The following is a 21,280-nucleotide window of genomic DNA, read 5'->3' on the forward strand; positions in this document are numbered from 1 at the left end:
GCAGACACAGAGTCAAACCATCCCTTTGAACCCAAACCAAATGTGCCAACTGAACAGCATGCCACTTTAAAGTTGCATACTAAAACTGACAGAAAGCAGCAGGTGATCATATTCATGTTGGTTTCACTGGAAACCTGTTTATCCAGTTTATAGAGACCAACAAACCACTTGAATTCAGCTCCAGGTGAAAACAAACAGAGCCAAACTGCAGTACTGAAGGGTTGAAAACTGTTGATCAGTTTTATCCTCAATCTGATCTTTAAACATGAAGATATCAGGCATAAAACAGACAAAAATAAGGTTTTTACCTCAGCTTTTCAGCCTGTAGAACACTGCATGTTAAGCTGACAGTATTGACCCTCTTTGACTACAGTCTGTAACAATGACGTTCAAATTCAAATTCAATTTAAGCCTTCAAAGAACCTGTGTTAGGACCTGTGTTAGGACCTGCGTTAGAACCTCTGTTAGAACCTGCGTTAGAGAAAGCAGGTGAGCTGAAGCTCAGTTTCACCTCCACAAATGTTCACATTTTGAGAGGAAGTGTTTTTCCACAGAGAACAAAAAACACTCCTGCTGTCATGAAACTATCAGCAGAATCTTCTTCTCCACAAAACAAACATATGGTTCAGAACTTTAAGAATGTATTTAACATCTGACTGAAGGCAGACTGGATGTTAAAATTGTGATCAGATAAGATTGTTTTTTCAGTGGTGTGAGGTCAGGTTGAACCCATTTTTTTCTTTTTCTGTTGTTTGTTTCTCCAAAGCAGAGGGTAAAGTGTGGCTACGTTATCCTGGTTAAGAACACAGACACAACTGTCTCTCCTACATTGTCACCAAATGTTGACTCTTTATTCCCCTGCTTCCTCATGTCGGGACACTAAACATTGGGGTGTGGTGGTTAGCACTGTTGCATCAGACCAAGAAGGTCTGGATTTGAATCAACCTTGGCCCGGTCCGTTCTGTGTGGAGTTTGCATGGTCTCCAGTCCAAAGACATGCAGTTACTGGGGTTAATTAGTGACTCTAAATCGGTGTGAGTGGTTGTGTCTCTCTCTCTGTGACAGGCCGGTGACCTGTACAGGGTGTATCCTGCCTTTTGCCCCATGGATAGGGCGACCCTGGCTGGATGTTTCCACCATTGTGTGATGTTGAATGAACTATTGTTCATGTGCTGCCACCTGCTGGATAACTTGTACAACGCTGTGATCACATTTAGTCAACAGTCATTGTGAACACTCAACATTAAACTTGCAGACTGGACTCAGAGGGTCAGCTCAGATGCTGCAGAAAGAATAAACCTTAGTAACCTGAGGGTTACTATATAAAGGAGTTATCAAACTTTTTGTGAGCGAAGAGACATCAGTTTTATAAAACTTTGCACTATATTAAAATAGTTGAGAGCTTTCTGGACTGAAAAAAATCACAAACATATAAAGAGTCACTGTTATGGCCCCTGACCTTTTGGCTTCTTTCTCAAAGAGAGCTGCTGTCCTCCTCCCTCTCTGCCCTAGGTGTTCCTTACCTGATTGCCACAGGTGAACATTCGTCATTTGTTTGAGAAAGTGCATGGCTCCAGCAGTAGCTGCTCCCTGTGGTTGCTGGACCAGGACTGTTCCTGCATTAAGTGGTTAGAAGTAACAAAAATGTGCAGGTTTTGTTGGTTTATAAAGTTCTCTTTAGAGGTGAAAGCTTGGTAGGGGTTCTCCACCATTTTGTGCCCCCACCCTCCTTTTTTTAATTACATAATTGTAAATAGATGAATGCAAATAAATTCTTTAACTGCACATGAGACTCAGTTTGTGGCTTGCTGGTGTGTTATGTTATACTCTGTGACGCCTAGTCCTTGTAAAGGTCACACTGAAACAAACAAAAACTTGAGCTTGCATATTTGTTTTATATCTGACATTCAGAGCGTGCGAAATACAGAAACATTTGTTACACAAATTTTTGCTTCATCTTCACTATGCCAATTTTTTTTAAACAGTTTTTTTTTAACAGTTTTTCTCTACCTGCTGAAAAAGCTCAGGCCTTTTGGAGTGCAGGGGGTGCTCCTGGAGACCTTCTATGACTCAGTAGTAGCATCATCACCATCTTCTATGCTGGAGCAGCAGCTTATCAACAGCTGAGAGGAAGCGGTTAGACAAGCCCATCAGGAAGGCCAGCGCTGTTCTAGGATGTCCTCTCGACCCAGCACTGATGGACACGGTCTCCCACCCCTGAGAGCTCCTTCAGTGACAGACTGCTGCACCCTAAATGCACAAAGGAGCGTTACCGCAGATGCTTCCTCCCAGCAGCTGTAAGACTGTATAACCATCACTGCTCCCAACAAAATCAGTAAGTATTTACATCCATGCTGGCGTTTGCATAAACATCCACTCTGTTCTTACTTATTGTTGAATAACATTTCCGCAGTTATTGCACATCTGTTTATTTGCACTAATATACTGTATTGTAAATAGTCTGCCTTGTTCAGTATTCAGTACACAGGCATTATTGATGTGATCGGACTCAGTTGCACATTCCTTGGATTGTGAGTCCGATGTGCCTGTTTCTCACTGCAGAGTTTTTTCTGTTTTATTCTTGTACGGTATATTATTATTATTAGTAGTAGTAGTAGTAGTAGTATTATTAGTATTAATCTTGTTTTTGATATATTGCTTTTAAAAGTGTGAATCTGTGGCTGCTGTTACACCTGCGGGACAATAAAGGCTGTCTCTTCTTCTTCTTCTTCTTCTTCTTCTTCTTCTTCTTCTTCATGTATTTGTTCATGAGAGGTCATAAAAAGGTGAATTTTAGGGCTGAGTGTAATTATCAGCAAAAAGTAAGTCAAGTAATTCAGTGATAAACTTTTTATTAAAAACAATTTGAATGCGTGTTTAAATGAGTCCTCTTGTGGCATGATTCTGCTGTAATACACCAGTATTACCAGTAGGTGGGAGCAGACGGTAAATGTGAATCAAGACCATTTGAGGTTTCACGGATAGTTTTCTGACTCTTTGGATTTGTGCTGATTCAGGAACAGATGAGAAATCTGAGTCACGTGTTCAGGAGTTTGTAGTTTGTCAGTGAGACACTATAAGAACAGACAGCAGTCAAACAGTGGTCACCAACTGAGAGCCCCAGCTTTACTGGGGATGGTGATTAGGAATTCATTAATACCAAAAACTTTACTTCCTGAATTTGAATATCAAATATCATAAAGTCAACATTTTTTATTAAAAAAAAATCCCCAAATTCCCCGAATCTTAACTCGTATGCATCCTGGTATTTTTTATAAATCGTTCTAAAAATGTTCTTTTCTTGTCTTGAAAATGGACAAACATGTCCATCTCGCTGCTGGATCTTACTCTTTGCCGGTCTTGTTGCTTTTAAAAACAGAGGGATCTCCTCATTGTGATTCAGTATCAGAGGGAAAAAGAAACCTTCACTGAGAAGTCCATCGGTCCAGTATCAGAAAGGCTTAGCTGTTTTTTGTCACACAGTAAGGAAGCAACTGCACTAACCTGGTGCTGCATTTAGGACTTTTCCTGCTGAATCAGCATCTCATTAAAGATGCGGTTTATTCCAGATTATCAGCTAAACCACGCGTGTCAAACTCAAGGCCAGTGGACCAGATCTGGCCCGTGAGATGATTTGATATATTTATTATTCATGGCCAACCAGTAAATAGCGCTCCCACCACTTCAACTACAAATCCCATTATGCACTGCAACAGTTGCTGCGCAGGTCAAGACCCGTGCACTAACCCGTGCACTAACCCGTTACTCCGCGTTGCCAATGACACATTGATCAGTGATCAGCAGTTAAAAGCATCGATCAGCACTTTTCATTTAAGCTGCCTGACCCCCAAAAATGACCAAACAAAAAGCAGACTTTGAAAACAGGAGGGAGGCAGAGGACCTGCTCACTGACATCAGAGGTAAACCTGTGTGTCTTTTTTCCCTCAGAGGTCTCACTTTGCCTGCAGGTTTTCATGCTGACTTGTTTCTCTTCATAATTTTTTATAAAATAGTCATAAGTGTAGGCTTATATCAGTAATATGCTCAACAGACTCCTGTCTGCAGCAGGATGATTATAGCCAATGAAAGCTGATAGTAGTATTGTTCTATAGTCTTATTTAACCGTAGGATTGAAGAACCTAAAATTAAACCTCAACTTAAACGAAGCTCCTAATGAAACAGCAGCTGCTGTAGTTTAAAATCCAGCTTCACCTTCCACATTGTTTTTCACTCATTAGAGCGAGTGATTTTCACACAGAACAGATTAAAACTCTTGATTCAATCTTTAAGAATCCAAAGAACATTTAAGTGCTTGTCAACTGTGGATGCTGACAATGCAATCAATTAGATATTAAACACTGGGCTTAAAAAACCCAGAGCATAGATGAATGAGGTGGATGGGTAGTGACGTAAAGTTGGATGTCATCTGATTTTAACAAAACCTGTTTGATTGTGTCTGATTGGCCCACTAAGGGATTTAAAGCTATTTAAAGCCTGTCAGATGTGTTGACTGTATTAAAGTGAAACCACAGTGAGGAGCAAAGCGTTCATCAGTAAATAACTTTGACTCAAAGCAGTGACTCAGAGTGAAACTGGCTCTCTTACAGCAAACCGTCCACCGCACAATACTGCCAGTGTGACATCTGGTCAACGTGTTGCGCAAACGACACTTGCTGAAACTCGTTTGACCCACCTCGTGATTTGAGACAGCATAACCGTCACAATCTAAAAAATAATCTAAATAATTTATAGAACTTATAAAAAAAATACTTGCTTAAGTTTAGAAAGGTTAAATGAAAATGAACACCTTAACATCATTAAGAAATGTCCCGCACACATGCACGCGCGCACAAAACTGCATTGTTTGAGGCACGCACATTACGACCGAATATCATAATATCAGGTTCTATTACAAATAAAGACGGATGTGTGTGTGTGTGCGTGTGTGTTGTGTTATTGAGCAGTGTGCTGGGAAAACATGGCATTAACTGGTTGTGCTTGTGCTCAGTCTTGATACGACAGCGTCCGTCATCGCACTGAAAGGATGGACGAGAGATTGGCAGAAAAAAGTTGTCTTTAATTCATAACTCAGCGGTAAGTGTTGGCCGTAACAAGGCCAAAACTGAATCTCTCCCACGGGTGATTGTCCTCCAGCGCTGTGGTTGTGCTGTTATAGGAGAAGGGACCGCTGCGCGCGCGCGTGTGTGTGTGTGTGTGTGTGTGTGTGTGTGTGTGTGTGTGTGTGTGTGTGTGTGTGTGTGTGTGTGTGTGTGTGTGTGTGAGAGAGATCTGGGAAAAGTCCGTAGTTTTTGGATTGAATTTCCAGCGCAGCATCCTTAAGCAGTCAGGTGATTGATGTCAGGAACGTGATTTTTTCTCTGAGTTGTAGCCCAGAGCAGCACTTACCGAGTTTCAGTTTCACACTCTCATCACTAGTTCCCACAGTCAGTGACTCTCAGCTGTATTTGTACCTTGAACTTAGTGGGTTTTGGTCAGACTCGCGTTCTTTTCTTCACTATTCTCCATTAACACCAACATTCGTGGACATTTGTGACCATCTAAGATCACCAGACACGGAAATAGCGGATCTGCTCAACTTTGCTTTTTGTCGGCGTCTTCGCGTCTCTGAAGGTGAGATTTATCTGTTATACATCATATAATTCCAATCACCTTATAGAAGAAATATACAAATCATTTTCATATTGATTATGAATGTACGAGTTTAACAGGGACCCTCAAAACATCTGTTATGCGACCATTACGTTTCACTTCAGGCTTTCCTGCTCCTCCTGGGCATGCCACACACCAGGACTTCCTTTGTTTGTTTTTACTGGACAGAACCATCTGAGCCTCGCCTTGTAATTACTAAATTAATGGTTTTAATACAACTACTTCTAATTGACACTAATTACAAGCGAGCACACGTCTATGCATAAAACATATACGAGAACCTCTGATTAAAAAGTATTCCTTTCATTTTTTTTGACCGGCACAGAAGCACGCTGTTCACCACAGTCAGATGTTGATGTTACGTCATGTACTGTACATGATACCTGGCTGTGCAGACTAAAAGGGGGCGTGTCTAAATGAAGCCTGTGCCGAGGATCGTTTCGATTTGAGAAAATCACGTGACAAAAAACAAACGCGGCACCGTTTTTCTAAAATCATGTGACTTCATTGAGTGATTCGAGTTGCTGAAAAAGACGTGGGAAATAGAGGAAGTGTTCTGGGTGATCTGAGTCTGATCCGCTGTTATAGCAGCATAATCAGAAGCACCTGGATCCTGTACAAATCAGAACCTGAATATCTGCTGCTGAGAGTGTTTTCTAAGGCTGTGGAAGTTATTCCAGAAAGAAGGAATCGACAGAGCCCCAAGACTGTCATTTAAAAAAAAAAAATTAATAAAGCACCTCTACCTCCGTCCAAGCACTTCTTGTAACTGTTTATTCAAAAAACACACCACATAATGTCTACTTTATTAGCACACCACGATCAGCATAGATTTATTCAATCTGGTTTTACAATAACTCAGATGGAGATTTTGACATAATAATTGCGCAAAAGATCCGCCTGTCAAAATTCATACCAAATCATAACAAACAGTCGCCTCAAGGCAAACATGTAACAGAACAGCAGGGATGCTGTACATCAAATGTCCAGCAGGTGTCAGCACTCCTAAATGAGCTGCTAAACGGGGCTTCGTGTGATCAGGCTTTGGCGAATCAGTTGGCGGAAAGATTCAACACATTCACGGGGCCTCATCACAGCATCACTACAGTCAGAGCTTGTTGTCTCCACGGGGATTTCTCCAAAACGTGTTGATTATAATTACTGATAGTTTGATATAAGTGCCCTTATTTAGAATTGTGCAATGTTTATCGGTGTCATTTTTTCACAGAATCCCTGATCTTGCATTTGTCTTCATTTTGACATTTTATACATTAATCTGATCAGTGTGAACCTGTTTGTGTTTCAGAATCTGTGGAGTGTGACAATGGTAGTGGGCAACGTGGCGTATTTTGGCATCTCTCTTGCTGCGGGCCTCCTAAGTATCTTGTTTTACAAATGGGCAAACCAGAAGCAGGAGCCTCACAAACAGGTGAGACTAACTTTTTGCAGCAGGTTTTATCTTCTCTCCTTAAAGTGAATCTATTCTAATCCTTCTGTCATGTTTAATCTTAGATTGGTTAATGTACAAACTAGGGATGGCATGATACCACTTTTTTATGTTCAATATGATACCGATATTTTACATTTGGATATCTGCCGATACCGACACAAATCTGATCTTTAAAAAAAAAAAAAAAAAGTCTCCCACACAACAATCGCTCTATCACCTGAATCCTGTTGCTCCTATGTGAGAAGGTGATGCATTGGCTTATGGCATGTTGCAAATTTCAGTAGGGCTCCAACTATTGATCATTTTAGTAATTGAGTATTCTATCAATTATAATTACTGTAGTAATCTTTTAATGCAGATGTGGAGAAAAAGGACAAACAGAAGCACATACATGGTCATGGCAGTCTGAGAATCTGAACCACCTGCTGGTCTCCTTAACAATGTGTTGTCGGCCATGTTGAAACTTAAATGTACAGAAAGTGGACTACAAAAAGCCCATCTAACTTTACCAGATGGTGTTCTTAACCTGCAGGTCACAAACGAGAACATCTTGTGAAAAATATCCTGTCCTTACAAAGGTTGGAATTTTGCAGACAAAGAAACATATATGGTCACATTTACTGATGTTCTTTGGCAGCACAAAGACTTTACTGGACTTATTAAAGGGGTACAAAACACTAACTAACATCTACCGCTGTTTGGCAGCTAACCTACCCAAAAATAATACCACCACCAATGAAAAACAGAAGATAATGGTGTCCTTGCACTCAGGCATAATCGAACATACAGAACATACTAGTTGGATATTCGGGAATGCCAATGATCCTCTCTCTTAGTCGTGGTCTTATATAGCATATAGCATATAGCATATATAACACCAACCTTGTCCAGGCACCTGCACAGACAGATTACCCACAAACAGTGACTGCATCTTTATCACCACTAAAACTTATGACTTATAAAAACAAACAAAAAAACAGAACAAACAGCCACAGACATAACAATTTGTTGGAGATTCTACTTTAGGTTGAGAATATTTATATTAGGCATGATTTGCAAAGTTTGAGGCATGCAATTGACTATAAATTGCTGTTGATTTAACACAGAAAAAAAAGCATGCCTTGATGTGGCAGTGATAGTTGACTGTTATGATAGTTATGCTTATGCACCAAATGACAGGTCATAGTACCCAGCCTTCTTGTAGTTGCTGGGTGAGGTGCTTGAGGGCGCTCCATCCAGTGACTCCATTGTTCTACTTGGAGACTTCAGCGCTCAGGTTGGCAATGACTGTGAGACCTGAAAAAGTGTGACTGGGAGGAACAGCCTTCCACCTTCACTCCGGCTTCTGGCAGAACTTTCACAGAATTCCAAGAGATGCTGAGGACATTGAGTCCAAATGAAACATGTTCCACATCTCCATTGTTGTGGCTGCTGCTCAGAGCTGTGGCTGCAGGGTTGTTGGTGCCTGTCATTGTGGTAATCCCTGAACCAGATGGTGGTCACTGGAAGTGAAGGGAGCTCTTGGGCCTGATAAGTCTGTGGGACTCTGGACGCAGCTGACGGCTACCAGTAGGCCAAGCGGAATGCAGCTTGGTTGGTGGCTGAAGCGAAAACTCAGGTGTGGGAGGAGTTCGGTGAGGCCATGGAAAAAGACTTTTGGATGGCCTTAAAACAATTCTGTCAAACCATGACGTGACTCAGGAGGGGAACGTGGTGCTCTACTCACACTGTGTACAGGTGCTGGTCATAAGATTAGAATATGATGGAAAAGTTGATTTATTTCAGTAATTCCATTCAAAAAGTGAATTTTGATGATTATAACTGACAACTAATGAAAACCCCAAATTCAGTATCTCAGAAAATTAGAATATTACTTCAGATCAATTAAAAAAAAGATTTTTAGAAATGTCGGCCAACTGAAAAGTATGAACATGAAAAGTATGAGCATGTACTGCGCTCAGTACTTAGTTGGGCTCCTTTTGCCTGGATTACTGCAGCAATGTGGCGTGGCATGGAGTCGATCAGTCTGTGGCACTGCTCAGGTGTTATGAGAGCCCAGGTTGCTCTGATAGTGGCCTTCAGCTCTTCTGAATTGTTGGGTCTGGTGTATCTCATCTTCCTCTTCACAATAGCCCATAGATTTTCTTCGGGGTTAAAGGTCGACCCTTCGTTTCCTAAGAATTTGATCTCTGCTTTTTTAATGCAGCTCTTTGGATAAATCATGTGCTCAGTCCTCAGGAGCTCACACACCATGTCCAGCAATTTATATCAGAAAAGTTTAGATTAGATTAGATTAGATAAAACAATTAATTCCTTTAGGAATATTCTTTCAGGGAAATTAAAGTTCCAGGAGCAGATTTTACAGGTAACACAGGCACACAAACATAGCAGAAATCACAATAAACAAACATGAATAAATAATAAAACAGACGAGTATTTCTTTAAGTCAGGCTGTGGTCAGGATCATGTTTGATCTCTCTGAATTATTATTTTAGCACAGGAAAATTTATATTGTGTTTCTTTTAATATTCAGTAATAGTTGCATTGCTTGTTTTCTGGTTAATCGCTGTTTTTTTATTTTAACTTTCTTCCAGCATGTTTAATTTAAAGCTTGTCTCCTGCTGATGGGGACCATAAGAGTTTGGCTGAGAGCTCGGGGTGAGTCTTTGAATCATATCTTCTTTTGTGTCTTTCAGGGAAATGGACCGACACGCCAGAGTAAAGTTAAAAGTTTGAAGCTGTCCAAGTATGAAAAGCGCATCGCCGCTGATCTGGTTGATCCGCGGATCATAAAGGTAAAACCACTTTCCACTTTGAGTCATTAAACTGAAGCTGTAAATACACTATACTGCCACTGATGAATCACACTTCTCCATCATTCAAGCTGATTGAGAAGTCTGGGTTTGGCACTTGTCTGACTGCATTGTGCCAAGTGTAGAGTTTGGTGGACGGGGGGTATATGGTGTGGGGGTGTGTCCTTTGTTGACAGCGCTGGTTGCCATGGGATTTAGCTTTGACAATGGACATTTTCATTATGTTAATAAACTGCTTTCTGATCAAGAAAAGTTGATGAAACTTTAACAGTTTTAAAGTGAAACATAAAATTACTATAAATTGATGTCCATAGGTGCCATCAGTGTTTTGACACAACTTTGACGAGGTTTTTGAAAAACAATTGTTCACTCGTGCACAAAACACAATGATCTGAAGCTTTTTTGCATTGTTTGTGACCAAATATCATGGTATCACATTCTGTTTACAAATAAAATTTGAGAAATGTGTGTTGTGTTAATGAGTAGAGTATTGGGTGTGGTTAATGCAAAAGAGCAAAAGTTGTCTTTAATTCATATTTCAGTGGTTACTGTTGGCCATAACAATGCTAAAACTGCACAAGCATCAACCTGGCTGGCTGTCTCGCTCTCACTTCTTCACTTTTTTTTTAGTTATTTTGAGCAGTTTTAAGTAGTGATGAGCATTGAAGCTTTTTTGAAGCACTGAACCATTTGAACCTTAAGCTTAGCTTATTGAGCAGGTTCTGCTGGAGGTTTCTTCCTGTTAAATGGAGTTTTTCCTTCCCACTGTCGCCAAGTGCTGCTCATAGGGGGTCATTTTGACTGTTGGGCTTTCTCTGTATTATTGTAGGGTCTTTACTCACAATACAAAGTGCCTTGAGGAGACTGTTTGGTGTGATTTGCTGCTATACAAATAAAATTGAATTGAATTGAATTGAACTTCAGCTATGACATTACTACAGGTTGTTTTTCAGGAGTTGGGCTGGGGCCCTTAGTTCTAGTCAAAGGAATGTTTCTGCGTACAGGCTTCTAATCCAACATCAGTGTTTGACTTCACAAATATGCTTTTTGAGAAATGGTCAGAAATTCCCATAAACAATCCTAAATCTGTGGAAAGTCTTCCATGAAGAATTAAAGCTGTTATAGCTGCAAAGCGCGGGCAGACATCATATTAAACACTGTGAAGAATGGGATGTCAATTAAGTTTATGTGTTGTGAATACTTTTGGCAAAACAGTGTAGAAACTACAGAGAACCGACAGCAGGGCCACTGCTGACACAAACAGGAAGTGTTTAGTTCATTTTCCTGAATCAGTAGGTGGTGATATTCATCCAGATTACTTCTTGTATGCAGACCACTTGGACCGACATCGCAGGTCTCGACAATGTGATTGCCGAGCTAAAGGGGACAGTGATCTTACCTGTTGAGAAAAGACAGCTGTTCCAGGGATCCACACTGTTGCAGCCCCCAAAAGGTCAGAGGTCATTCACTTCTTCCTGTTCAACAGTGTTTTTTTGTTGAGGATCCTCATTAGCATCAGCCTTATCCTTTACTATTCCTCCTGGGGTCCTTACATATACAACCCAGTATCTACAAAATGTAAACACTGAAATTCATAGACAACACACATAACTGCCTCAAGCAGGATATCCACAGAAACAATCATCAAAATCTATATGGGACACACAGCATTCAATCAGTTCATTACATATTTACTATATATAATCATTTTCATTTGGTTGTGGGGAGTACAGTGGTGTGGTGGATAGCACTACTGCCTCACAGCTAGAATGACATCTAGAAGGCCTCTCTCTCTCTCTCTTTGTGGAGTTTGCGTGTTCTCCTCGTGTCTACGTAGGTTTTCTCCGGGTACTCCGGTGTCCTCCCACAGTCCAAAGACATGCAGTTACTGGGGTTAGGTTAATATGTGATTCTAAATTGTCCATAGGCGCGAATGTGAATGGTTGTCTGTCTCTCTGTGTTAGCCCTGCGATGGGCTGACCACCTGTACAGGGTGTACCATGCCTCTCGCTCTATGACAGCTGGGAAAGGCTCCAGCCCCCCCACGACCCTTGGAGAGTTTTGGAGATAGACCGGAAACCTAAAAGAGTACTAGGCTGCAGAGAAGAGGGTGCTGGTGTACTGCAACTCCATAGGAGAAGTTGGTTTGTACTGGAAGTCACGTGACCTTGATGGCAAAAGTGGGTCTTGTTCGTGTGCTTATTCCTTGTGAAGCAGCTGGTGGATTTACTTAAATCATATGGGACAAAACTTATTTATGTAATGTGGGTCTAGGCAAAGCATTAGCCTGTTAACTGGCAGCACCAAAATCACCTAATTAACGCCCTCTGGTTATTATTTGCACTGGAAAACTCATTTTGTAGCCTATTAACTGGCCACGCTAATGGAAGGGTTTAGTCTGCCGCATAAAATGAACTACAAACATCCCGCGGACGGGACGTGGCCAGTTAAGAGGCTACAGTCATAAAGTTATTGCATAAAGTTCATTTGTAGTCCTAAACATATTTAGGGTGTTTTTTTTCTGTAGGAGAGAGGATGCTATTCCTCTCTCCTACAGCCTCAATTACAACTACATGTGTCGTATTTTTGGATGGTTGCATTCTTGGGGAAAGAATCCTCACTGACAAAGTCTTAATGCATAGATACAAAGTTTATTGCAAAGAAACAGACAGTGTCAAAACCGATGCTTTGTAAAGCCATCGGGGACAGGGTATTGCCAATCGGCCTAACTCCACCAAACAAAAGAAGAACAGACATTATATAGTGTTGGCAAACCCCCACATCCTGCCTTTCCATATATGGTTAAGAAAACAGCTCCAGCCTCCTAACCTATAGCTGGACATCTGGACAATCCCTTATATGGCAGGCTAGAGAGCCTACAAGGACATTCTATGAATTCTTTCTGTGGGGGAAGTTTACATCACATCTCCTTTGCCTGAGCCCTTAAGGAAAGAGACAATACATGCATTCCAGTAAAGACTTTAAGAAAGAGAACACATATGCATACATAGAATTTTAGCATAGCAGTACAAACACCATATATAGTATTTTCTGAATAACCAGGTATAGCTTATTTCCTGCATGTATGTGAGGTCATTCCTTTTTTAGAGAGAGAAAGCAACAAGAGGTTGCACTCTCTCATACCATTTACTGATCAAAGCAGCCCTGAACTCAAGGCCATAATCCTAAAGGAGAAAACCTATACATAGATGCAGTTTAACACACAGTTTAACACAAAGTTCAGATACCACACATGCTAATGTCTGATTATGCACATTAGGTGCTGACATCATGTAGTGACTTCTAGCGACGTTTTGGACAGCCAATAGTTACTTTCCTTACTGAGGAGTTGGCAACAGTGAGCTCAGCAAGGAACTGCTTCTTGTATGTTGCTTGTTTTCACTTTTGGCTGTTTAGCTTCTTTCTGTTGCCAATCATGTCTGTTATGTTGTCTAAATTGAGAAAACATCCTTCTTTATAATACATTCTGTAATATCGTCACTATTGTCACTTTATTTTTAGCTCGACTGTTACAAAGAAAAAGTCAAATTCTTGTAACAGCCTTGGCATCAGCATCTGTTCCAGAAAAACTTTAATGTTGGCCATAACTTCAGAACAAAGGATGTTTAAATTCACAACACAGATGCATCTACTAAAAATATCACACGAGTTCTCATTTAAGCAACTTAGACCTAAGGGTAAGGGTCAGAGGTCAAGTTTTCTGAAAATCTTGTGAGTGCAATAGGATGTTCAAATTCACACCAAAGATGCATCCTGTTCAAGTTAGACCCATCACACTTCACACACTTTTTCACTTCCTGTACAATAACAGCACTTTGACCCCCCCGTTATGAATCCAAAACAGCTGAGGGTTGGCACCCGCTCTGCAGTGCTCTTGTTCTTGTTGATGCACGGGACCAGATCACACAACTATAACCAAGCTGTGCCAAAAATGATGTATTCAGAACTTGTTTTATCATATCTGGTGATATTTGTTTTGAACCTTTTCTCACCACTGCTACACCTCTGCTACTCATGATATTATAAATATGTTTAGGTTGATTTGTGATCATCATTAAGCAGTTTTGTTTCCTGCACTTTTTCAACAGCATTATTAAAACTATGTAAGTTTATTATTTGTCATCTCCATAACAAAATAGAAAATTAAAAAAAAACTACCACTTGAAACACATTTAATATTTAATGCCCAATGAATAATAGTATTGATTAAGCAAAAAGACAAAGATTACCATAAATTGTCTTCAGTAGTGCAGCTTGCAAGAAAATTAGTCCTACTTAAATTAGTTATATTTCTTCTTCTTGTGTGTGTGTGTGTGTGTATCGTCCACTCGTCCTGTTCAGGCTCAGGGGGCTGCAGCCTATCCCAGCTGTTATAGTGCGAGAGGCAGGGTACACCCTACACAGGTCGCCAGCCAATCACATTCACACCTGTGGGCAATGTAGTATTAACCTAACCCCAGTGAGTGCATGTCTTTGAACTGTGGGAGTAAAACTGGAGAAAACCCACACAGACACAGGGGAGAACAAGCAAACTCACACAGAAAGGCCCACACTAAGGTGGAATTGAACCTAGGACCCTCTAGCTGTGAAACAGCTGTGCTAACCACTATACCACCATGCTGCATAAAGCAAAACAGTATTTTTACCAGATTATAATCCCATCCCATTGTCTTGGTAATAGGTGTGCTGCTGCATGGACCTCCTGGATGCGGTAAAACACTAATTGCCAAGGCAACAGCAAAAGAGGCAGGCTTTTGTTTCATCAACTTGCAGGTGAGCACCCTGACAGACAAATTTTACGGAGAGTCCGAGAAACTGGCCGCTGCTGTGTTCTCATTGGCGGTCAAGCTGCAGCCAACAATCATCTTCATTGATGAGATAGGTGAGAAACAAGGAAACATTAATCATCTGTAACACACACACACATACACACACACCCAACAGAAATTTACACTAAAAAATTTTCAACCAGTGAAACCTAAAATGAAACAACACATACCGCGTGAACTAAGTGAAACTGAAAGAATATTAAAAAATGTAAAGAAAATAAAACTAAAAACTTGTGTGTCTGAACAGACTCATTCTTGAGGAGTCGTTCCAGTTCAGATCATGAAGTCACGGCCAGGCTCAAGGCTCAGTTCATGAGTCTGTGGGATGGACTGGTCACAGACCACCATTGCCAGGTATTCACACCTGTCTGAACTGGAGTTTCACTGATCTGCTGATGTATGGACTAAATGTGAATCCTGAACGTAAAGCATCAGATCATCGGCGTACAGGGAGAGTTTTGGTTTTCAGATGTTTACCCTGAGAAGTTTTGGTCTCTGTAAAGATGAATAAAACTTTACTTTGTCAGGTCCTCATAATGGGAGCCACCAACCGTCGTGATGACCTAGACCCTGCCATTCTGAGGAGGATGCCCACCCAGATCCACATCAAGCTTCCAGTATGTGCTTTTCAACATAAGCCTGATTGTAGAAAATAAGAGAAACCATGCATGCTGACAGTGTGTTTGTTCCTGCAGAGTGTTAGACAGCGTGAGGACATCCTCGGGGTGATCCTGAAGAATGAGAAAGTAAGTTCACTGCAGAAAGGAACAAATCATGTGACTGAGATTTGAATCTTTTGAACCTTCATCATTTTACTCACATGATTCTTCTTCTGCTCTTTGAATACTGTTATAAAAATAAACTCTGTGCGAGTGTGACAGCCTTTTTTAGAATAATTGTGCTTATGTATATATTGCTTATTGAAATGACTGTATTAGTGATGAACAGAGATGTCTATGTGGAGGGAAACCTTTGTATGACCTCTTCAGGAACCTTTTGTACAGAAAGTGTTTCTTTTCCAAAGAGTCTGACCACAGTCTGGAGGCCACGAGTTTCATATTTGTGTACTTTGTTACTGAAAAAGTTGATTAGAGGTGATGGGTTATATTTTCAGCCTGTTAAACCTATGGCCTGTTCTCATTTATTCACATGAAGTGTATATAAGGTGTTTTCTAGGAGGCTGACTGTAGCTGTGACATGCAGAGTGTAACTGTCACTGTATAGTTACTTCCTCTCTTGTCTGTGATCTTACTACTATATAAGGTCGTGAGTGTTTGTGTGTGTGTGTGTGTGTGTGTGTGTGTGTGTGTGTGTGTGTGTGTGTGTGTGTGTGTGTGTGTGTGTGTGTGTGTGTGTGTGTGTGTGAGTGTGTGTGTGTGAGTGTGTGTGAGAGACTGCATGTATAAAGATGGTTTGAGTACTTCCTCAAATTGAGAGTGCCTTCATGAAGCTGTCTATCTGACTGTGCAGCTGAATTAAAGGGTTTCCTCCTTGCAAGGTATAAAAGCTTTTGCCCTGGAGCTGGCTGTGTAGGCCTGGTCTTTTCATAATTGGTAGAATTCCTGGGATTTTTCCCAACAAATACATCACAGAGGTAGTGCAGGGAGTCACGGAAATTAAGAAATCTGCGATAATAAAAGGGGAAGGAACAAATGAAGGATAAAAGGAAGTGAAGAACAAAGGAAATGATAAAGGTGGAGGAAGTAGGTAGGAAAGAAGCAAAAAACTGAAGAAAGAAAGAATGAAAAAGTAAGTTCAGTGTGGGAGGGACATAGAATCAGGGAGGGACATAGAATCGATTCAGGTGACAGAGATTTTATTGTTTTTATGATTGATTGATTTTTCTAATGTCATTCTTCTGCTATACTCAAACTAATCTCTTACAGACCAGGAGGTGACATAGTAAAATTCTTTCTTGACGGCCAACTCAAGCTCAGACCAGTTGACCTGATTTTTGATTGACTGTTTCTCTGCAGGTAGACCCACTGATTAACCTCAGAGATTTTGCCATGGAAACTGAGGGTTTCTCAGGAAGTGACCTCAAAGAGATGTGTCGTGAGGCAGCGCTGCTGGGTGCTGGAGACCTCATTCACAGTCAGAATAACGTGTATGTTCTGCTTACTTTAAGTGTAATGCCAGTTCTTTAAATGTTTACAGCCGCGAGCATCAGGTCCAGGATTAAGGGAGACATTTAAGGTCCAAATTGTCCTGTAATAAAGCTGAGTGCAGTTTTTCCTCATTTACACTCTCTGCTTCTTGGATCAACACTTTAGAACAGTTCCTACCATGGCTTATTGCTCACTAATTACTAAACATGTTCAACTGCTGCTGGCAGCTAGAAATGACATGAACCAATCACAGAACATTTTACTCAGACAGCTTCTTGAGCTCGTAAAGCGAGACACCCACACATAAACTTAGGGCATTTTCAGCAGTGTAGGTGTCCAAGAGTGGGTGCAGTGACAGGACTGTTCATGTTTTAAAGTGGACGTAATGCTCGAAGTCAGTATATTGACAATAATATACGATTTCATTTACTAATAAAGTATAATAATTATTATTTAACTTGTGTTCATTAGGATAAATTTAATGACTATAACAATCTGTTTCGTTTTCCTTTTTCCCTGAGACACACCTGTCACTCACTGATGTGAAGGCATTTTGTACAATTGATGCAGAGCTGTTTATTATATAGTTAAGTGTAAAAACCTAGAGCTGCCTTCACCTGCTGAATGTCTGATTTCTGCCTCTCAGCCCCTCAGATGACTCCGCCTATTGCATCAGAAAGGACGACTTTCATAAAGCCATCAGCAAGTTTAAGGAATCCAAGAATGGAGAACAACAGGGTACACTGCTCCTGTGTGTGCGCGTGTGTGTGTGTGTGTGTGTGTGCGCGTGTGTTTAATTATTTATTTTTTAAGTAGCCAAAGTTTGATGAACCAGGATCTTCAGCTGCTGTTTGCTGAGTGTCTGATTTCTCTCTCTCAGACCTTCAGATGATGCTGTATGTCTGATTTATCAGGATGAAAACCATCAGCAAGATAAAGGAGTCCAAGACTACAGGAAGACATGCCACACTGCTGCTGTTGATAATCATATTTCAAATCCTATTCATTACTTATTTATTTATTATTAAGTAGCCATGGTTTAATCAGCCAGGATCATGTCTGTGTACCTCCTCTATACACCAATAGAATTCTGTTCCAGAATCCTGAGAAATTTGAAAGGAAAGGGAAATCTGATGAATATTTTGAACTCCTAAATATAGCTAAAAAACTGCTATAAAGTATGAATTATGAGTTAGTTTTGATGTAGAGGTCATATGTAGCTCTTTTAAAGTGGATATGACCATTTAACAGTGGTCTCATTATTGTCTCATCTTTCTCCTGTGTTTGATTTTCATCTGCGTCCTCCACCACGGCTCTCTCCTCCCACATCTCCACCTCGTCCTCTTCCTTCTCACCTAAAGCTTTATTTCCTTAACTGAAGTCAGGGCTCTTACACAAGAAAACCTGCATAAAAAATGCTTATTTATTCATGATATTGTAGGAATTACTAATTTTCAGCAGATCAGACCTGCGACCATCCCGTCCACAGAGAGCTGAATAGAGCCAGCTAAACAACAGCAGCTGGTTTTGAGCTAACAGCGTACCAGCTAACATCAGGCTTGAGTGGCCTAAAAATCACACTTTCCTTCTAACAAACTGTTTGATTACATGCAGATCATACGAGAGATTATTCGCTAAGTGGCCAAGTTATTAACAACATTAGATCCACCTCCAAGAAAGTTCCAGAAACACCGGCTAACAGCTTCCAAAACAGCAGCACTTACTAAAATAGGGTTTGCTGATGGAAAAGTTCTGAAAATCCTCAAACACCTCAGTATCACTGTCACACACAGCCTATCCCAACTATCAAGGGGCGAGAGGCAGCGTACACCCTGTACAGGTCACCAGTCTGTCGCAGGGCCAACACAGAGAGACAGACAACCGTTCACATTCACACCTATGGGCAAGTTAGACTCACCAGGTAACCTAACCCCAGTAACTGCATGTTGTTGGACTGTGGGAGGAAACCAGAGAAAACCCACACAGACAGAACAGAAGGGCCTGGGCCAAAGTGGATTCGAGAAGGACTGCATTATTTACTATGCCTGTCCAGTTTGTCATAAAGTAAGGGGTACTTCTGGGACAGGTGTGTATTTTTAGCACACTTCAGAAATCAGCTGGCAATGTTGGGTCAGCCTGTGATCAGATCTCAGAGGAAAAAAAAAAGGAACAGCAACAAAACTCCAAACCCAGATTGTAGCTGGTTTTTTTTTCCTCCTGCTGTCTGTTCACTTTCTCTTTCTTCCAGACTGTTTCTTTCTTTCTATGCTTTCCTTTTCCTTCTTCTTTGTGTGTGGGAAACCTTGTCTTATTTTTGTCACTGACTCTGATAGGCTCCAGCACCCCCCCCATGATCCTTAACAAGAAAAGCGGAAGAGAATGGATGGTTGGACGTGCCTGTGCCTTCCTCTGTGTTTTTTCTTTACCCTACATGTGCCGTGGCACTGAGGGTTTTTTGGTTCTTGTGTTTGACCTGTACTGTATGTCTAATAAACAGCTTGTACTGGATACTATTCTTCCCAGTTCTTCCTTAGACTGTAGGGTGCTGGAAGGGAGGGTCGAACCTCAGTCAAGAGGAACAATGTGGTTTCAATCCTGTTCGCAGTTCTATCACACATGTTTCAGTCACGGCTGCAGAGAATTCAGACTAAGTCTGGCAAGCAATTTAATGTATGTTCATTGTCACAGGAGACTTTAAAGACAATTAATCAAACTCTTAGATTGCAGCAGCCTTCCTGACAGAAGACTTGGTATACACCAGCATTTCAACAGATCTTTCACGCCTGTCATGAACTGGATGGAGGCCATGAACTGAAGTGCTGAACCCAATCAAGAGACCACAGAGGGAATTTACAGTAATCACTGAATCTTTATTTTCTTAACGTGGAGCTTGGGAGTTTTAGGCAAGGATACAGGTTGACCAAGCTTTGCAGGTACAGGTGGGATACTCTAAAAGGGAGGAGAGGAGGCTCAGTCTCAGAAATGTTCTCAGTGAGGATAACAGTCCATCCTCAGGGGAAGGAGATGGTAAATGAGGCCTAACTTGGGTCCAGATTAGCTAGCTGATCCTCGAACTGGAAAGAGGGTGAGCAGGCAGTCCACTTCTTGAAGCACGCTGGAGAATGCAATCTGAGAGGACAAGGTGGAAGTCTGTTAGCACGCTAATAGAGTTTGCATGGAAAGGAATGCAAGACTGAGGTGGGTTACCACTCCAAGGAGGTAGATAATCTGGTAGATGCTGGATGTGTTAAGTAACAGAGGGGGTTGTTAATCAGTTTCAGCTGCTTTGGTGTTAAAATTACCAACAGGTGCATTAGAGGGGCAACAAACCAAACATGAATGGTTTTACAAATGGAGGCCGCTCACATTTTTTACCATCTCATCTTCTCACTTTTCTTCACCATCTTTGCATTTGACTTGGGTCAGTGTCACTATTCATAGCATGAGGCCATAACTGGACCCTACAGAGGTTGCACAGGCAGTCCAACTCCTCATCATTACAGGCTGTTGCCAGAAGGTTTGTTGTGTCTCTGAGTGTTTATACACCACTTTGTTGTTATTATTAATCGCTGGCTCTCTTCCACATCATGTCTTTTGTCCTGTATGCCTCCCTGCAACCCCAACCAGTTGTGGCAGATGGCTGACCCTCCCTGAATCTGGATCTGTTGGAGGCTTCTTCCTATTAAAAGGAAGTTTTTCCTTCCTGCTGTCATCAAATGCTTGCTCATAGGAGAGCTCTGATTGTTGGGGTTTTTTCTGTATTATTGTAAGGTCTTTATCTTAGAATGAAATGCTCTTGTCAGGCATGCATACAAGTATGTGGGGGCCATACACATTGCTGAGCACCATTTTAATTTGCTAAAATGAAATTTGGTAGAAACTTTAACTAGCCTGCCCCTTCATTTTTTTTCACTTTGTCGTGTGGGGTGTCTTTGAGTTCAGTCCTCTGTATGTTGATCAAATATGTGGCATCCTTACATTCCTGACACATTACCCAGTCCGTTTCAGAATAGATATACAAGCATGATATAAAAGCATATGAAATTACTGGTGGTAAACTTGGTCCATGTTATGGACTCTGAATCACTCAGTAATGTGATCCGGGTCACTTGAGTTACTTGAAGTTGTCACATCAGGTCTCTGAACAGTCCAAACAGGATCTGTGCCTCTGATTTGAATTTCAAATGCAGATGCAAAGTGTCTGCAAAACAAGATTCAGGGGAATTCATTTGTTATTATGAAGAGAGAAAAAGAAAGTAAAGCACTAAGTTTTGTTTTACAAGAAGTGACAGAGGTGAAGAGTTTGGCCCCACCCACACAGAAATCTCACTGACTGGTGGAAAGTTTCCAACATTTTCTACCAACATTTGCTGCTATTATAAATTGGAC

The 21,280-nt window shown here is 41.0% G+C and overlaps 1 protein-coding gene across 1 annotated transcript; it reads left to right on the forward strand.

Annotated features, from left to right (window-relative positions):
* Positions 1 to 6,994: 6,994 nt before the first annotated feature.
* LOC115778040 (ATPase family AAA domain-containing protein 1-B-like) lies at positions 6,995 to 17,797 on the forward strand. Its single transcript, XM_030726065.1, has 10 exons — positions 6,995 to 7,099; positions 9,817 to 9,915; positions 11,266 to 11,386; positions 14,636 to 14,836; positions 15,031 to 15,137; positions 15,311 to 15,400; positions 15,479 to 15,529; positions 16,760 to 16,890; positions 17,538 to 17,629; positions 17,772 to 17,797. Exons 1-10 carry the CDS (start codon positions 6,995 to 6,997, stop codon positions 17,795 to 17,797), a joined length of 1,023 nt encoding a protein of 340 aa, XP_030581925.1.
* The last annotated feature ends 3,483 nt before the right edge of the window (positions 17,798 to 21,280 follow it).

This window comes from Archocentrus centrarchus, unplaced genomic scaffold (assembly GCF_007364275.1).
Source record: "Archocentrus centrarchus isolate MPI-CPG fArcCen1 unplaced genomic scaffold, fArcCen1 scaffold_98_ctg1, whole genome shotgun sequence".
Lineage (NCBI taxonomy): Eukaryota > Metazoa > Chordata > Actinopteri > Cichliformes > Cichlidae > Archocentrus > Archocentrus centrarchus.